Source organism: Camelina sativa, chromosome 15, assembly GCF_000633955.1.
Source record: "Camelina sativa cultivar DH55 chromosome 15, Cs, whole genome shotgun sequence".
NCBI classification, from domain to species: Eukaryota; Viridiplantae; Streptophyta; class Magnoliopsida; order Brassicales; family Brassicaceae; genus Camelina; species Camelina sativa.
The window spans coordinates 27,350,347-27,370,104 of NC_025699.1; the positions used below are offsets into that span (position 1 = coordinate 27,350,347).

The window sequence follows — 19,758 nt, forward strand, 5'->3', positions numbered from 1 at the left end:
ATGCTTTAGTATATGTACTTTTGATGAAGATTTTCAGATTTTTAGACCTTTAGGCTCAATACTTAGAATTTTATGAACTTGCCGGTTGCAGCTGAAGGATCTAAAGCTTGTTGGTCTGATAAAAAAATATGAAGCAGGAGCGGCTACGAAGCTGTTAAGATTAACTCCTCCTTTGTGACAATGTGAAGTTGCGTTTTGTATTTGAGAAAAAAAAAACTCTTACAGCATTAGCCTTGCAAATAATACTTAAGCTGTTTAAAATATAGGCCATTTAATTAGGCTTAATAGTTCATAGTTTATACAATATATGATGGATTAATTAGCTTTACTAAACTTGTTGAAATGCATTTTCTAGGTGGCCATGTTTGAGTGCTTTGAGCATATTGTTGATCTGGGAGGATACATTGGTTAAGAAGCTGTTTATTTATCTGACGCCTTAAGACTAACTACTAATCCTACTCAACCTTTGCTGCAGAATGTGAAGTTGCATTATTTAGTGTTTATACGAAACATAAACGCCATTCGTGTGAGGAAGACAAAAACATGCGATTCAATTGAGCATGTCATATGGTGATGCTCTGTTCCTAGTTTGTAATAATAACAGTAATTAAAATTAAGAATGAACTTTTTGTCCAACGAAACAATTTTATAATCATGAATTTAACTCGTTTTCATATTTAATTGATTGCTACCACCTATGTTTTCTTGTTTTTTTATTCAATGTTTTCTTATTCTTCATATTTTTTCTTGTCATTTTTGTTGTCAAATTTTGTGGTAATTATCATCGTTACTTTTACCTTCTAGTTCTTCGTTATACTCTTTTTCTTCTTTTTCCTCGTCACCGTATTCACATTCTTCCACTGAAAAACCTTTTTTTAGACTACCACACAACTTGTTAAACCATTTAACTCCCAGAACAAAATCATTTCTTTTCTCATAAAATTTGTGAAATTCAAGAAGACCAGCATAGTCAACACATGCACCCAATTGTTGATAATTTCATGCATATACTTATTTGGTTTTAGATCCACATGTTTAGAAACTTCTCAAACCAAAATCCTTACTTGGTTTATAATATTTTAAAAATATAATAAAATATACTAATAATTATTTATTTAATATGAATCATATGATATATAGAAATATGAATACACTATAAGAACATCTATATACTTATTTAAGCAACCCTATAAACAAATAACCTTACTTTATGTAAGATATTACAAAAAATACCACTGTATTTTTAATACAAAATATAATAACAGAATCTTAATATTAATTTGTTGTAACCAGAAAATAATTACCCAAAAAATAGCAATTATTAATTTATTAGATTAGAAATCATTAATAAAATAATTTCAAAATTATTTAATAAAATAATTTCGAAATTATGTAATAAAATAATTAAACAGATTCTATTTACTGTTTCAGAAATCTTAGGAAACAATAACAAACTATTTAGAAAAATTATAAATTTTAAATTTATTTATAAGACTAAGTTTAAACATTTACATATCGAAATCATTTAATAATAACAAATATATATTAAAATTAGGATACAACATTGTTTATATTTTTAAAATATATCTATATACTTATTTAAGCTATGTTGTTAAAAATTTAATCAGTTTTAATGTGACATATTATGAAAATGCTATAATATTTTAATTATTCTAATAACTAACAAAATAAAAGTTTAGATTTGTTTACAAAATAATAAAACTCTATTTAATATTTCATAAATCTTCGGAAATAATAACAAACTATTTAATTGACTAAAACTTAATTGTTTATACACAATATTCACTATATAAACAATACTAAGTGTATAATGTTGATAATATACATAACCTAATTGTAATTTTCACCTATAAAACTAATATATAATATGTTATACCAATCACATCAATTTGTAATACCAAATCACGGGTCAATACATATTTTGTTGGGTTTTTTAGCTTTACTGAAACGAATTTGATATTGCACCAAACCAAAATAGTAGTACCAACTACGGGTCAAAATCAGAGTATGACCTTAAGTAATTAAATATATGATTTTATAAAATGTATAGAATTAATAAATTTTCTACTATTATTTTGTAACAAACAAATCCAAATTTACATAGATATTTCGTCACACTGGTAACATTATTCTACAAAATATTAACGTGTATTTATGAGTAGGGTAATAAAACGGGTAATGAGACGGGTAATGGGACGCTCAAAAATTAAATTAATATCCGATATTCGATCATTATTCACGGATAATATAATTATTATACCTTTCACTCGACTCTAAGGTTGCGGGTACCTTTTTTCGGGACGGATACAAACCGAAAAACGGGTCCAATACGGGTATTGATAGTAGTTCCAGGCCTACCTATTAGTAGATTAATATGAATCAAAACTCACCATATAGTACTATATTATATAACATGTCAATAAATGATACTACATAAATATAATATAAACAAATAACAAAATAATATAAAAATTTCCCCGCGCTACCAGCGCGGGCCATTATCTAGTATTAATTATAAATAAATAATATCAATTATATTATATCATCAAATAATATCAAGCATATCATATTATCAAATAACCGTAACTGTATATAACCGTAACCGCTTGAACTGGAACCGTCTTTTTTAAGCGTAACCGTTTAGCCGTTTATTCAACGATTATGGTTAAGATTAAACAAAATTTCTAACCATAACTGATGGTTAATAAACTGTAACCGTGACAACCGTAACCCTGGTCATGCCTATGTATAGCTTATAAAATATGTGTTTGTCGTCCATCTTTCTTATTTAAACCCCAAAACTTGACTCAAACATCAAATCAAGGTCTTATGATGTCAATCATCCTTCCTTAGACCCAAAAATAAAAAAATTAATGAAAGAATATCAACTCATCTATAAAATCATACACAAAAATATGTTTTACAGCTCATAAGAAATAAAAAGCACAAACGTAGATAAATAAGATAATTTATGTTTTTTTTTTCAACCAAACATTAATTAAATTAAAAGATAACTCCAAGATTGATTGCCCAAACCGGAGGAAAAGAGTTTACAAAAGAAGTTTCAGTTAATAAAGAACATGAAGAACGGGCTAGACAATCTGCCCTGATGTTGAGCTCTCGAGTGATCCTGGTCAGGGAGAAGGAAGGAAAGCATGATCTGAGCAAAAATAACTCCTCCAACAGATTCGAAAAAGCTGGCCAATCATCTGGCGTCTGCACCATCGCCACCAATTCTACACAATCTGTCTCAAAACTCTGGCAGACAACTCCAGCCGCCAATAATGACTCCATAGCCCACATCAAAGCTTGTAACTCTTCATGTAAGGAAGTAGGACCTCGCCTCTGACTCAGTGCTCCCAGAAGAAGCATCGAATTTTCATCACTACAATACCACAACGCCAGACCTTGTAGAGGATCTGAACCATTCCATGAACCATCAATCTGACATCGAGGAAACGCCCCCTATCCTCCTACAGGGGCGTAGTATGCGAATAACTGTTCGAGTAAGATTTGGCCTCTTCCCATAGTAGTTTATCATTAGTCGCCTGAAGTAAAATCTCCATCGGTTCGGCCTCTAACCCCTGAAAAACTTTTTTGTTTCTGTCTTTCCATAGTGACCAGAGTATCCAGGGGAGAAGAAGAGCTACATCAGGATCCCCCGACTGAGAAGCTGCCCGCCAGAAAATAAATCCAGATTTGCAAAGATTGAAGCATATGGAAAGCCATCTGGAACTAACAAAACCGGTGAACACCACCAAACATCGCGCGAGCGAGGGCACTCAATAAGAGCATGATTAATAGTTTCTGTTGTAGACTCACACCGTTTGCATAGAGTATCACACCGGACACCCCTATACGCAAGCCGTTCTAACACTGGGAGAGAGCCCGAAGCAATCTGCCAGAAAAAATGTTGGACCTTCGGGGTAACATCGAGTTTCCACGACTGGGCTCTAAGGGCCGTACAAGTCGGCCCGTATTCGACTTCCGTCATTAATTCTCTGGCTAGCCGATATCCTGATTTAACCGTATACTTCCCTGACTTGGTAAAATGCCAAACTAATTGATCTGGTTGCTGGACTTTACTGACCGTCATATTCTGAATAATCGGTATATCCCCCGGATCCAGAAACTCCTCCAGAGTAGGCAAGTGCCAATCCTTCATAAGAGGATTAATTAAATGGTTCACCATCAAACTCGGTAACCAGAGTCTTCCCCGACCAGTTGCTAGACGTGGACGAATATCCGGTATCCATGGATCTCGCCAAACCGAAATAGAACAACCCGAACCTACCTCCCACCACACTCCATATTCTACCAATTCTTTAGTCGAAAAAATACTCCTCCAAGCAAACGAGGGATTCTATGGTTTTTTGGCCATTAGCGGGTGTTTATTTCTAAAATATCGACCTTTCAACACCCGAGCCATTAAGAACATCAGATGTTGGATTAACCGCCAATACTGTTTCACAAGCATGGCATCATTAAATTGTTCCAGGACTCTGAAACCTAGACCCCTTCACACTTATCCTTACATAATTTATCCCAGGCCACCCAATGTAGACCACGAGCCCTATCATTGGATTTCCACCAAAAAGTGGAAATAGCACTCGTTAATTTAGATGTCAACTCTTGCGGCAATTTATAGCAGGACATCACATGGGTAGGCAGTGCCAAAGCCACTGATTTAATCATAATCTCCTTACCACCTTTCGATAAAAGCTTTGCATTGCAACCATTGACTCGGTCATCCAACCGATCCTTGACATATCCAAAAACCTTCGTTTTTGAAACTTGGAGGCTTTCAGGAATGCCCAAATAAGAGCCCATACCTCCCTCTTTAGAAATACCAATGACTGATTTCAACTGGTCCCTTATCTCAGAAGGAACCTTCTTGCCAAACATTATAGAAGATTTCTCTAAATTAACCTCTTACCCTGAGGCTTTGCCATAATTTCTGATAATTTCCAAGACCGTCTGACATTCAGTCGCCTCTGCTTTACAGAAAAACAGACTGTCATCAGCAAACAACAAATGCGAAATGGTAGGACTATCGCGAGCGATTGAGATACCCGTTACTTTCTTCTCTCGTTCTGCCTTTTTAATATTCGCTATCAGAACCTGCGTGCAATGTATAAACAAATACGGTGACAACGGATCCCCCTGACGTAGACCTCTCTGTGGATTAATAAAACCCCGGGGTTAACCATTGAGAAGGACTTGATATGACACCGAAGAGACACACCACATGATCCAGGAAATCCATTTCCTATCAAACCCTAACTTTACCATAACCGCTTCTAGAAAATCCCATTCCACAAGATCATAAGCCTTACTCATATCCGTTTTGAAGGCTAGAAACTCCGACTTACACCTTCGATTAGTATTTAACCCATGAAACATTTCCTGCGCAACCAAAATATTATCTGTAATTACCAACCCGAAACAAAAGCCAACTGAGTTTCGGAAACCAGGGATGGGAGGAACCGTTTTAACCAAAAACACAGAACCTTAGAAATAATTTTATAGCTCACATTACAAAGGCTTATCGGCCTAAACTCCGCCATCCGCTGTGGCCGATCGACTTTAGGAATAAGACAAATATTCGTCTCATTTAAATGTGGGTCAAAACTACATGATCGGAAAAATTCTCTAACCAGAGCCACTAAATCCCCTTTTAAGGAAGACCAAAAGCATTGAAAAAACAAAGCCGTCATGCCGTCAGGTCCTAGAGTTTTCTCTGGATGCATAGCAAACAGGGCTTTCCGAACTTCCGCTTCAGAAATATCCCGAATTAAATCTCTGTTCATAGCATCCGAAATTAAAGGGGTAATCTCCTTTAACATCTCTGAAACACCTCGGACATCCGAATTCCGAAAAAGATCCTCAAAATACTTTTAGCAATATTCTCCATACCTGAGACCGATTCATTCCTTACATTATCTACATCGAACAAACCAATAATCCTATTTCTTACCCGTCGCTGTCTAGTCGAGGCTTGGAAAAATTTAGTATTCTTATCCCCAACCCGTAACCAAAACTTCTTACTCTTTTGTTGCCAGTATAATTCCTCATCCCAATACGTCTCTTTTAATTTCCTCTCTATATCCCGAATTTCCTCCTGAGAAATCGAATCATCCATTTTCGCCACCTGTAACGCCTCCTTCAAGGAAGAAATGAGCCTTGGACCAGAATAAATATTATTTTTCTGCCACCAAGAAATTGAATTCCTGCAATTTTTTATCTTATCCACAAAACCCGGAATCCGGAAGTTTTTTGTACGATTCCATCCTGACTCAACCGCCCCTAATAAACCATCTTTTCCCAACCAGCGCTTGTCAAAACGGAATTGCCTATTCCGTCTCGTATGTGTCTTAAGGCAAGTTGCTAAAATTGGACAATGATCAGAACCAATCATTTCCAAATAACTGCCAGTCGTCATTACCCAAAGCCCGATCTAACCGACAACGAACTACCTGGTTATTGCACCGATTACCTCTCCATGATAATTGTTCACCATAACAAGGGAATTCTAGCATCCCACAATGTCGGAGCATGGAAGTAAAAGGCACCTCCCTTTTTCTCATGATTGCCAACCAATTCGTTAAAATCACCAATCATAAACTAAGGATCAACACGAAAAGACCCGATATCCGATAACTTGTCCCAAACTTTTTCGTGATTTTGGGGAACCGGATCACCGTATATAAAGGACATATAAACTAATTGTTGCCCAAAAAACGCTTGTACATCTATAATGCGATCACAATCATAAAGAACTGAGAGTTTTATTTCATCCTTGTAAAATAATGCTAAACCACCACTAGCTCCGCAGGGTTCAACAATAAACAAATTATTAAAACCAAACTTATTCTGAAATTTTTGCAAATAAGAAAAACATTTCTTAGTTTCTGATAAAATTAAAATGTCTGTTCGATGTTGTTTCCACAATTCACCCAAATACTTATCTGTCAGATCAGCCCCTATGCCCTGACAGTTCGAAATAAGGATCTTCACGTTTCCGCCGGTGGTTTCGGGAGAGCCACCGTCCCTTTCTTGATTTGACGACCACCATCCGTTGGTTTACCACGCAAAGAAATGTCCTGCCTCCCTGTCCCCTTCTGTTTGTTCCCTGCACCTGCAGGTTTAGACAAGACCTTAGCCAACAATCGTTTACCGGGGGAAGCCAATGCCAAGGCAGCCCTCTTTGGAGCCGTAACTCCTTTTTTAACACTTTTCTCGTTCACACTCCGCCTATGATTATGCGAAGTCCCTAGAGTGATATCAGCCAAGGCACAATTAATAGATCCTAAAGCAATATCACCCGGAGCCGAGATAAGAATGGTACCTGATGAAATATCATCCTTTGTTGTTTGAGGATCAGTCCCCTGTCTCGCAAGAAGCTCACCCTCCTTACCCAACTCTCCCTCGATCAAACCACCACCCTCCGGACACTCACCATCTTCCAAAAAATCAACATTCTCCTCCATGAAATCTGGATCCACCGGATCCTTCACCAAACCCTCAGAAATAGCATCCCCAGAAACCGAACCAAACTGCGAGTCTGTAGCTATGTGATCCTAATTCTCATCCTCCTGTAACCGCTGATCAGTGACTTGCTGTTTGGCTCTATACAACGGCTTAGGCCACACTGGTCCCAAACCCTTACGGTTGATATTAACAGATGGAGCCTGACCCAGAAAATCACCACTCGCATAAGAACCTCGCTGCCCACCAGAACCACTAGACTGACCAGCAGTGGATTGTTTGTTCTGACCCCAGACCGGACCAAAAGCTCTCTCATGATGTCGAGAGTTAACAGGACCCATATCACCGACTGTAGGATCTTGATTATGAAAATCCAAAGCTCTCTTAACAACCTTTCTTGGCTTCTCCCAACCACCTTCGTTATGATAACCCCCTTGTTTAGGTTGGAGCTGTTGTCGCTGACCACCCCTCTTATCCATTTGTTGCTCTACAGCCTGCTCACCGGATCCCTTCTGCAACTCTGGACATCCTCTCATATCATGAGTAAGACGAGAACAATGATCACAATATCCCGAAAGCTTCTCATACTCAAGAGACACAATAATCTCATCCCCAGTAGCAAAGGGAACAACCAACTTGAAAAGAAGAGGGTTGAAACCATTGACAGTCACGCAAAAACTCCCAGACTCCTCATCAATTTCCCTGAGGATACCAACCTTCTTAGCAATAGCTCTTAAAGTTTCATCCTCCCAAAGATGCATTGGAATACCAGTGACCTTCACCCAAAAATTAATAGTTGAGGGATAAGTAGATGAGATGATCGGCTCCCACTTCACCAAAGAAACCATCCACCCATCAAAGTGATAAGGCCTGTTCTGCAAAACCGTTTGGAGCTCCTCCTCTGCTTCAAAATTAAACTGAAATAAACCTTGCCCCAAATCAGCACCCACCACCTTGTCTTCCATCTTCCAAATCTTAGGCAAATTAATCAACAGAGATTCCATCCTCTGAACATTCGGATTCATAAGACGCCCAATGAAAGTCATCGAGAATTGCTGGATCCTCTGAGCTAGAATAGAAGAAGCAATCCTTACCGTTTCAGTACGCACCAACGAAGCTTTGCCTTTGTTAAGCGACATTTGAGCCATCAAAAACCCCCACCAAAGAAACGATAAGCAGACCACAAAGAATATGAAACCTCTCTGAGGAAAACAAAGAACACGCCACAAAATAAAACGAAATGAGAAAGAGAATGCCCGAGAAGAGATTCTTCATTCCCACGCCTAAATAAGCCTTGAACATACCACCAACTCGAAAAAATCCTTGACAGAGATACACCAAATCTGCCAAACCCAACCATTCCATAAACGATCAACCAATATCCCATCGCCTCTAATGCATAATCTGAATTTATTCTCAACCTTAATGGAATAAATGAGTAATAGCTATACTTACCAAAACCCCAAATCAGCCTCTTAACACACTCGAAAGAAAACCCAATCAGAAGGGAAGGAGAATCACGATATGGTATCAAAAACGTATCCACATCCATTATGATTGATTTCAAATCCTTGGAACCCATGATTGAAATTGCTATCGATAACAGCCGCCTATCCCCATCCGATATTAAAACCCAATCTGCGATCCCAGATTTTCGAATCCCCCAGAGCAACAGAATCGAAATCAACCAGGGAGAATCATAAAGATCAGATGACACCGGGAAATCTCCATAAAAGCCAAGATCTGTAGCCAGCGAAACCAGACTTTGACCGGGGAAAATCAGATTTCTGATCTGATTCCCACTATCCAGAACATGCAGAGATCGAATGAGATCTGCTCCTCGTCCCTCAATCACAACGAAATCGAACATTCAAACTAAGCAGCAAATCACCTTCGTAATCGCCAACAAAGAGATTTTTTTTTTATATTGGCGTTTTTTAATTAGTAATTAGAGTGGATTTATCATCAAGATAATTTATGTTTTACATCAATATTTATAATATTTTAAAATTTTTTAAGGTTTCGAAAAATAAAATTTGAATCTTTTGAAAAGTTTCAATATTTATAATATTTTAAACTTTTAAAATTTAAAAATTATAATATTTAAAATCTTTTTAAAAGCTAAGAACTTTTAAAAGTTTTAATATTTATAATATTTAAACTTTTAAAAAATTTAAATATTATAAATTTTTTTTTGAAACTTTTTAAAGTTTTAATTTGATCAAATAAAAAAACGGATCAAACCAAATACAACTTTTTAACTTGGACGCCTAATAAATCAAGCTTTCCTGCTCATTCATTGTTGGAAGCATATTAATAATTATCAATACTACACACATCAAATTAAACAAATTTTTACGATTAACTGCCATGAGATAACATTGCAGTCGTGTTATTTCGTTCGCTTTTATTCATCTGTGTTTTTTTGTCGTAATTTTTCATAAAATATTTTTTAATTTCTAAAAAATGAATAAATACAATCTACAGTCGTGTCTTCTCTTCTTAACCTTACTGTCATATTTTTGTATATTTTATGAACTGTTACAACTTATTCTCTTGTTGTCAAATATGATATGTAAATGATTATATTTTTAAATTTATTTTTTATTTTTTTTAAATGATAAATTTATGAATACATTGTATAAGACACTATAAATTTCTTAAATAATCATATAATAAGTTACAAATATTAAAAATATTAATTGAGGACCATTTTTAAAATGACATAATGATTTGTTTAAATTCATTTCTATTAATTATTTTAATATTTTTTAGCATAACTCAAACATATTTCTATTTCCAAAATCAATTTTTACTTCATAAAAAATGAATATAAATATTACTATTCAGTCAATCAGTAAGAAAATTATCAATCCTCTCAAATTTGAATATAACTAAACAGGAAATTATCACATATTTTATTTATTTGAATCAAAACTCAGTTATATATTCATATAAAAAAATATACATCTATTTTCATAGAGGTAGTATTGTAAATGTATATATAATACAAACAACTATCGTTTTATAGATGAAACATATTTTTATGTAAAACAACCTATAGTCATTAAACATTCTGGCAATTATAATAGATTATATATATATAGTTAATCCAATATTGAATGTACTTATTACTTACTTTTCTCCGCGTAAGATGCTGGTTAATTATCCTGAGTCACACATAAATAAATATTAGAGGGGATTGGGAAGAATAATAATTAGAACTTATAACAATAACATTTAGGTGTATGATGTAGCATCACAATATGCGCGTCTAAGGAAGATGGTCGGCCAAGGACGGCGAGGTTCATTGCTCTCACACGCTCCTCATTTTTTTTGGCAGTCAGAATCCAAAACCTTTTCAAACTTTTATAATATTTCATATTCAGTATCTTTTGTTGTTAAGATTTTAATTTGAGTGTATTATGACTAGAGCTAAATATAAAAATTTCCTTAACCTATATAAAGTTGTAGATAAGTCTTTGTCGTCAAGATAGTTTATTGGACAATCATCTCAACCGTCAATCTTTCTGTTGATCACCGGTTTTTCATCTCCCAATAAATTAAATATTTCCAACTGTAGAAAATATAATAGAACGAACTGTGATATTTTATTTTTATTTTTACCTTGATATTTCATAATCAGATATTTTTTTTAAAAAGTAGAAATACAGAAATCCATATTGTTTTCTATAATAAAATTAATTTTCTAATAAAAAAAGCATGGAGTAGACAAATATATATATATATATATATACTTGTGACAAAAAAAAATAAACAAACATATACGAGCCAATATGCTCTCATTTTCTGAAAAACCAACTTGAACCACATTTATTAACAGGTTTGGATTCATACCAATAGAATGATAACCCTCGATGAATAGATGGTTGTATACCTAGATACTGAATATAATTAAATATTAAAACGATTAATAAAATATATCAAACTGTAATAAATTTCTCACAGTGATGAGACGTCATTTCTAACAAATCTCTTTTAACTAATACAAATATAAAGAAAATTTGAATACAATGATGAGAAGTTATTTATATATAGATTTCTAAAGATGTAAACATTTGAATAGACACAACTGTTTGTAAAAGACACAATTCTATATTCAACAGACGCAACTTTTTAGAGAGACACAACTGTAAAAAATTTCTGTCAAAAATATAAAATAAAGAAAAATTGAACACAATGATGAGAAGTCACTTATATATAAATTTATAAAGATGTGAACAATTGAATAGACACAACTGTTTGTAAGAGACACAACTCTACATTTAACAGACGCAACTTTTTAGAGAGATGCAACCATTAAAATTTTCTGTCAAAAATATATATATATATATATATATATATTTTTTTTTTTATGAAAAGGTACTATGAAAAATCGTAACTGTTGTTGGCATTTTTTAAAATTGTTATTATTATATTTGAATACAACTCTATATTTAACAGATGCAACTTTTTAGAGAGACGCAACTGTAAAAAATATAAAATAAAGAAAATTTGAATACAATGATGAGAAGTCACTTATATATAAATTTATAAAGATGTGAATATTTGAATAAACACAATTTTTTGTAAAAGACACAACTCTACATTTAACAGACTTCACTTTTTGGAGAGATGCAACCGTTGAAATTTTCTATCAAAGAAAAAAAATATATATATATATATATTTTACGAAAAGATACGACAAAAAATCGCAACTGTTGTTGGCATTTTTCATATTGTTATTATTATATAGATTTATATTGGTTCTGAACCATTGTCTAAAAATTTTCTACCGGATGTGGAATATTGTCCATAGTTCTTTTATTTCCATAAACTTAAAATTTTCCTTTTTCTAAAAAATTCTGGAAATTTAAAAAATGTTAATGAATGACATGTCAAATCATGATATGTTGTTTAAAATAAAAATTAATATAGAAAATTCTGGAAAATGTATAAAATGTTAATAAGTGATATGCCTCTTGGATGTTTTAAATCCTAGGTGAACAGTTTTAGGAGTTTTTCTACTTTTATTAGTATAGATTTTTTTGTATAAAACAAGATTGTAATGAATAGCAGCTCAACGATAAACAGTGATGTGATAAGCATACTACAGGGATCCGAAACATCACCACTCAAGGGGAATGAGTAAGACATAAGCAGTGATGTGATAAGCATACGATCAAGGCTTATATCTATTAGATGCCTCCCAACCTTTGTTAATGATCTCATTAACTCGAGAGTCTTAACTGTTTCTGGATTCTAGGCGGACAGAGCTCGGCTGTATACGTAACCGTTTAGTTTTGTGGCTAGAGCTTGTCTCTCAAGCTCTTCTTCTGCTATGTTTCCAATTACCAAAACTTAGTATTTAGATATGAAGTAAAATCAAACTTGAAGGATACTTTTCCAAAACTTGTTGAAATGTCATTCGTGTGAGGAAGCCAAACATAAGATTCAAAGACCATGTCATTTGCAGATAAGTATGGTGATGCGCTGTTCCTATATTTTTTAGTAGTAACAGAAATTAAAGTTAAGAAAGAATTCTCTGTGATAGATTTCACCGACAAGGAATCTTTCGCTTTCAAACCTTTGCGATTTTCAGAGGCTCAGAGCCATAAATAAATTTCTGTCGACGAGGTGCATGAGCATGACTCCTAACTGTACTGGCGTGAGTCGTGACCAATGTGGTGATGGTTACTTCCTCCATGAGGATGCTCTACTGGGTTCATATTCATATCAACACCACAAACCTTATAATCGGATATGACACATGTATATGGGTTTAACACATAAGTTGATTTTTTTTATTACATAAATACTTAATATCAAAGACAAATACAACCCGGGCATAGCTAGTTTGTAGAAACTAGAAACAGATATTACAAATTAAGAATAAAAAGAGGTAATCTGAATTACCTCAATTTGCCTACCACCAGAAGCATGATTCTCTGTGATAGACTTCCCCTACCAAGGATAAGGATCTCCCTCTTCCAGGAAAGATCCCGATTCAAGACTTCTGCGCCGGTCATCCAACGAGGGTCAATGGAAGCCCAGCCTCAGACTATACTTCAGTCCGACGTTCTAGAACAGAGCCTAGCCCCTGCCTTTCATCTTTGACCGTGGTGAGACTCCAATATCATGCTGAGTCGTCACCACTTTTGCTGGTCGAGTATTGGTAACATTTCCTCTATTTAATAGCTACTTAATGATTAAACACATAACTTAATTCTAGGTTTAGTCCGGTTCTCTTTTAAAGATTTCCATAATCAGAAAAGGAAAACATGTTACATTATGGTTCAATCCGGTTGATTGATTGCTCTCGCTTCCTCCTGCAAAATTGGGTTAATCTCCTACTCTCTTCGAATTACACTTCGGTTGTACTTCAGAAATTTTGTAATTGTCTTCACACGGTCCATGAATCTATCTCTCTTTCTTGAGCTATAATGGATAGTCTAGTCTGTTATTTAAGTTCGTTTGATATGAAGTTTAAAATTAAAACAAACACTAGTCGGCCATGGTGGCTGAAACAACAGCTTGGCCTCTGAGACGACCAGTCCTCCTATAACAGCAGTAAGACCAACCTTATGTGGACGAGGTGCATCACGCCTAACTGTACTGTCGTGACCAATGTGTTGATGGTTACCTCTTTACTTGGTTTCATATCCACACCACAAACCATAAGACATGAGTTTCTCTTCACCCGGTGCTTGTGGTACGCGTTACTTTCACCAAAAGTCATGTGTTTTGGTGATAATTAAGGACTGTCTTTAGAAACCTAGTTGGTTGAGTCGCTCAAAAGTCGATTGAAGGTTAAAAACTAAAACTAAAAAGAGGTAATTTAGATTAAATTGATTTGGCTACCACCAAAGGCATGATTATTTGTGATAGAAGATACGGGTGAAGTTCGTATTAGTTGTTAATTGTAATTATACCAATATCGACACTCAAACCCTGGTAAGACTGAAGACTGTTAAGTATTAACTGATCATGCTGAGTCACTACCATTTTACTGGACAGGAATTGGTAACATTTTCTCTGTTAAGTATTAACTAATATATAAAGTTTTCTAACATGTAACTAAATACGTTTAATTTAAATATGGTTGGTTAAAAAACCAGAAGAACCCAACCAAGAGCAAGTTAGGCTTATGTAATAAAATTACTCATATGTATATAAATAAGATTCATTATAATTTCTTAATATATAAGATTCATCTAATTTAAGATTTTCTTTACAAATTATCCGTACATTGGTGAGATAAATTTCTCCCCCCCCATTTATTAGTTAAGTGCCATCTCATTTTCCATGATAAATGGAACATATGTGTTACTCTAGACTGACTCATCCATTTTTTATACATATAGCTTACAAAGTAAGATTTTAATGAAAATCACCCCACCATAAAACTTATAAATATTTCTCTAATACTATTAATTAATGCATAACTTCAATGGTAAATATATGTTATAAATGATTAAATCTATATATATAAAGTTGGCTTTTCTCTCTTCTCCTTCCTCCACCTCATCACTTTTTAATTTTAATTTTAATAAATTAATTTAAATCATCAAAGAACATTAAACCTAAAGTTAATACATCAATTAATTCACTTATTTGTGTAATATTTTTTATTATTAAAAGTAATCATTTAAAATAATTAAAAACTAAAATATAAACAAAAAAAAATTGAAAATAATACAACAAAAAAAATATCAAAATAAAATATGAATAATGATTACATATTGTGTAATATTTTTATTAATATCAAAAACAACCATATATTTTAAATAATTAAAAACTTAAATATAAACCAAAAACAAAATGAAAAAAATACAACAAAAAAATATCAAAGTAAAATATGGTAGTGGTAGAATAATCAAAGTGCTCAAAAAAGAGAAAATATTAATCAAAGTGGTAGTGGTAGATTAGATCTCTTAAATATATACATTAAACAAAGATATATAAAAAAGAGAAAATATTAATCAAGTGCTCAAAAATTAAAATAATGTATATATTTAAGAGAAATGTAAAAGTTTATTTGAAATAAAACATATTAAATATAACTTATTCTGAACATCACACACACAAAAAAAATAGTTAAAAATACTAAGAAGAAATTTGAAAAAGTTATTTGTAAAAAAACCAAATATGATGGTAGTGGTAGATTGTAAAATTTTAATTAAAAACTAAAAAATTCTATTTTTGGATAAATACACAGATTTAAAAGTTAGAGTAATCTTATGATTTTGAGATTAGGAGAATCAAAATAAAATAAAAAACATTGTATAAACCATCATAGACTATACATATTTTAAAGTAAAAAAAATATATATGTCAACATAATTTTTCTTTTGTCAAACAGTTAAGGTGTAATATTTAATGTTATAATATGATGTTTACAGATAAAAATGAGTCCAATTATGAGTTTTATTACTACGATGCAAAGCTTACATGTAGTAGTATATAACACTGTTCAAAAAACTTTGCGAGAAAGAGTGGGTATATTATCTAAAAATATTTATGTCTTTATTAATAAATAATAATCACTCAACTAATAAAAAAAAAGTATTGGAAGATAAAAATAGTTATGATATGTCTTCATAATCAATATTTCATAAGTGGGATAATAGAATGAAGATCAAAAATAGTTATGATATGTCTTCATAATCAATATTTCATAAGTGAGATAATATAATGTGAAAAGAGAGTAGATGCAAGAGATGACGAATGTATACCAAAAAATAAAGAAAGAATTAATTGTGAAAAAACATGTTAAAATAAATTGATAAGTTATATATTACTTAATAAAATAAAATTGACATCTATATAGATTTATATTTTCATATCGAAAAATTATAATTATATTCAACGGTTTGTATTAGTAATTAAAAGAATTAAGTCCCGCACAATGTGCAGGTTATAAACCTAGTAATATTATATAATCATATATATCACCAAAGAAAGGTAAAGTATATGAAAAAACGCCAGCATAATCATATATATCACCAAAGAAAGGTAAAGTATATGAAAAAACGCCAGCAAACATATGTCTAACATATATCTTAGTATAAATAATATATTACTGCTAATAGGGGAAATTATCATTTATATTTTATCATATTTTAAAATTGCTGAATCCAGGTACATGATATGTACTTTTAAATCTATCCATATATATTATTATATAAAGGAGGAAATCAATATCAAAGAATCGTTTTCCTTCTACAGATTAAAGAAAAACTGATAATAGTTGCATAAAGCAGATTTCTTAGATTTCCTTCCTTTTCAAATTTAAAGGTTATGAAGTTCATACCATTACTTTTTCAATGCAACTTTTATATAAAAAGATACATAATCAAGAGTAAAATACACTCAATCTTTCACAATGTCTTCTATCCCAAATAGATTTAATATTTACGGTGATGGCCATCGTGAATTTTGTCCCATTGACATGGATCACAACTCCAGAATGGCTCGATCAATGTTCATTACATCTGATTGTAGCAACCATGGAGATTTGTTTTCTTCTTCTCCATCATTATCTATTTATCAAAATTCACATGTCTCTTCATCTTATTTTGGAGTTAACAATTCACATATGACCTATCATATGATGAGAAGAAACATTGATTTTGTTTCTAGTGCTGATTATTTGCCTATGGCAGATAATTCTCGTCTTACTAGAGTTTCTTTCACTCAAACCATCACAAATAAATATACTTCCATTGTTCCCACCAATACACTTGACACTTTTCAATATGGTATTGAACGTGTCAAACAAGGCATGGATTCTAGAACCAATATTTGGAATCCTGCGTTTCGTTCTCCAAATTTTCTTGATAAACACTGCAAGATTTTGAACCCTAAACCTCTTAGTGTCATTTTTCCATGCCAAGATTATGCATATCGTCAACAAGCTGACATGTTTTCCTCCCCATCGAGGCACAACTATGATCAAAATAATCTCCAAGGTGGTCGACCTTTGAAAAAAATCTTCAAACCAACCATGGTTTTTGAAGAAACTACTGACGATAGAAGTTTTGAAGAAAATAAGAAAAGTGACGATGATGGTCGAACACACAGTCTACCATATGAGAAATATGGTCCATATACATGTCCTAAGTGCAATGGTATCTTTGACACTTCTCAAAAATTTGCTGCACATATGTCATCTCACTACAAGACTGAGACGGACAAAGAAAGAGCCCAGAGATTCCGTGCAAGAAATAAAAGAAAGTATGGTAAACTCAATCTTGAAGTTCATGGCGAGTCTCAAAAAATCAATCCAGAGGATGGAGTTAATAGCGGTGGAAGAAGTGACGATAAGATTGTAAAGGAAGAGCTTCTTTAGGATTTTATTGCCTTATATCTCTTCAACATTTATTTTTCAAAATTTGCTTATTATCTTTTCTTTCTAGTATTTTCATCATATTTGTTAGTACAATGAGTGAATATGCGTTTATTCACAATTAATTGTACTTTTTTATCAAGTCTTTAAATTTTTAAGGTTTGGTTGTTATACATATATATATATATATATATATATATATCTTAAAGTTGAGTAAATAATACAAATGAAATGATACATGCTAAACCATATCGCACTTTAAAATTAACTTATACAAGTTTTTCATATATATATATATATATATATATATATATATAACAAAAAATAAATTTTAACGTATGTAACAAAAATAAAATTTTGATAAGATACATTTATATATATACCATATCTTGTTTGGGTTATCTTAAATCACACATTTAATATTATCTTCCAATCATGGATATCCGTTTCCATAATATCTTATTAATATTTAAAAAAGTATCTCATAAGATTAAGTCTAACGAATATATTACTAAAAATGAGCAGCACTACTATATATATATATATCAACAATAACAACAAAATTAACATATATGACAATAACGCAACATCTGAAATAGGCAAATAGCGCTTGATTCATCAAACCAACTTCTCATAAGTTTGTTTAGTTTGCTTTCGAAAACGGCATTAGGTTTCACGTCAAAACGGCATTAGTGATAGAGGAACATACTTTGGAGTTGGAAGCCTAGGAGTTACATCAACGGGAAGCGGAAGTTCCTGGAAGCTCTTCTTCTTTTACAAGCCTGCAACAACAGCTCGAAGAAGCTAACCATAAAATAGAGCAACAAACAGCTCTACAAGTAGAGCATGACACATAGGTTCTTCACGGGTTGCAGCTGAGGTTTTACGGGTTGCATCTGAGCAACAAGCAGAGATCACACGCTTGGTAAGCTTCCTCAAGACTAACCCAAACTATGTCGCCTTCCTCGAGTCTCAAACCAATGACCCCGACCCTGCTGATGTTTAAAGTTAGGTTCCTTCACTATCCCTCCTTCCCTCATGATTATGAAAACTTTTGTAATATTTGCGACTTGTACTCTTGGATGTTTGGATGTTTTCTGGAACTTATGTTGGATGTATGCTGAAACTTATGTCTTTGTTTAATTTCATGTTTGTTATGTTTAAGTTATAGTTTTCATAATCAGTTTTGGTATTACAAAATCAAATAATTCATTTTTACCAGAATTTAAAAAAACATAATAATTAAACAGTCGTAAAACAGTCACCGAAACGTACACAAATCAGTAACCAAAACAGTCGCAAATGAGTAACCAGATCAGTCGCTAAAACGTTGCAATTCAGTCGCAACTTTAGCGACTGTTTGACGAGGGAAGAACGACCACAATTATCAGTCGCCAATTAGTAGCTCCGTATCGACTGTTTAGCGACTGATTATTTTAGCGACTACGTATATCAGTCACCAATCAGTCGTTATTAAGTAGTTTGCGACTGTATAGTGACTGTTTTTGTAGTCGGCAATTCTATGTTTTCTTGTAGTGAAACATTAACATTGATTATTATAATTTTAAAAAAATTTAAGAGTGAATTCAAGATTTGAGTGTAATATCACTTGTTAAACATACATCTTAAAGACTAGTGGCATTATAATCTCTACTCCAAAAAATAGTAATTACCACAACCTCTTTAAATTCTGCTCTCTCAACCTTGGACAGCAACTACTTCTGTAGTCGCCAGTTATCAGAGCCACATCATATAGAATTTCATTTTCTACTATTTTTTACAAACTACAATATATAGTCCATATGCATGCTTCGAATTACTAACAATTCTATATATAGTCCATATACATGCTTCGAATTACTAACAATGAAAAATAATCTCTTATGTTAAATTAATTCTAT

The 19,758-nt window shown here is 32.8% G+C and overlaps 2 protein-coding genes across 4 annotated transcripts; one reads left to right on the plus strand and one right to left on the minus strand.

The window, feature by feature from the left end:
* LOC104747689 lies at window positions 6,791–9,442 on the minus strand. 3 transcript variants are annotated; one of them, XR_761216.2, is made up of 3 exons: window positions 8,965–9,442; window positions 7,370–8,852; window positions 6,791–7,159 (listed from the first exon to the last, which is right to left on the minus strand). XR_761216.2 is itself a non-coding variant. In XM_010469365.2 (2 exons), exon 2 carries the CDS (start codon window positions 8,655–8,657, stop codon window positions 7,602–7,604), a length of 1,056 nt encoding a protein of 351 aa, XP_010467667.1. In that variant the 5' UTR covers window positions 8,658–8,852; window positions 8,965–9,442; the 3' UTR covers window positions 6,791–7,601. The 3 variants fall into 3 exon arrangements, 1 of the variants encoding a protein (XP_010467667.1); XR_761217.2 differs by having other exon boundaries at window positions 6,791–7,294; XM_010469365.2 differs by having other exon boundaries at window positions 6,791–8,852.
* Window positions 16,946–17,868, plus strand: LOC104747690. Its single transcript, XM_010469366.2, has one exon. The coding sequence runs from the start codon at window positions 16,961–16,963 to the stop codon at window positions 17,858–17,860; it is 900 nt and encodes a 299-aa protein (XP_010467668.2). The 5' UTR covers window positions 16,946–16,960; the 3' UTR covers window positions 17,861–17,868.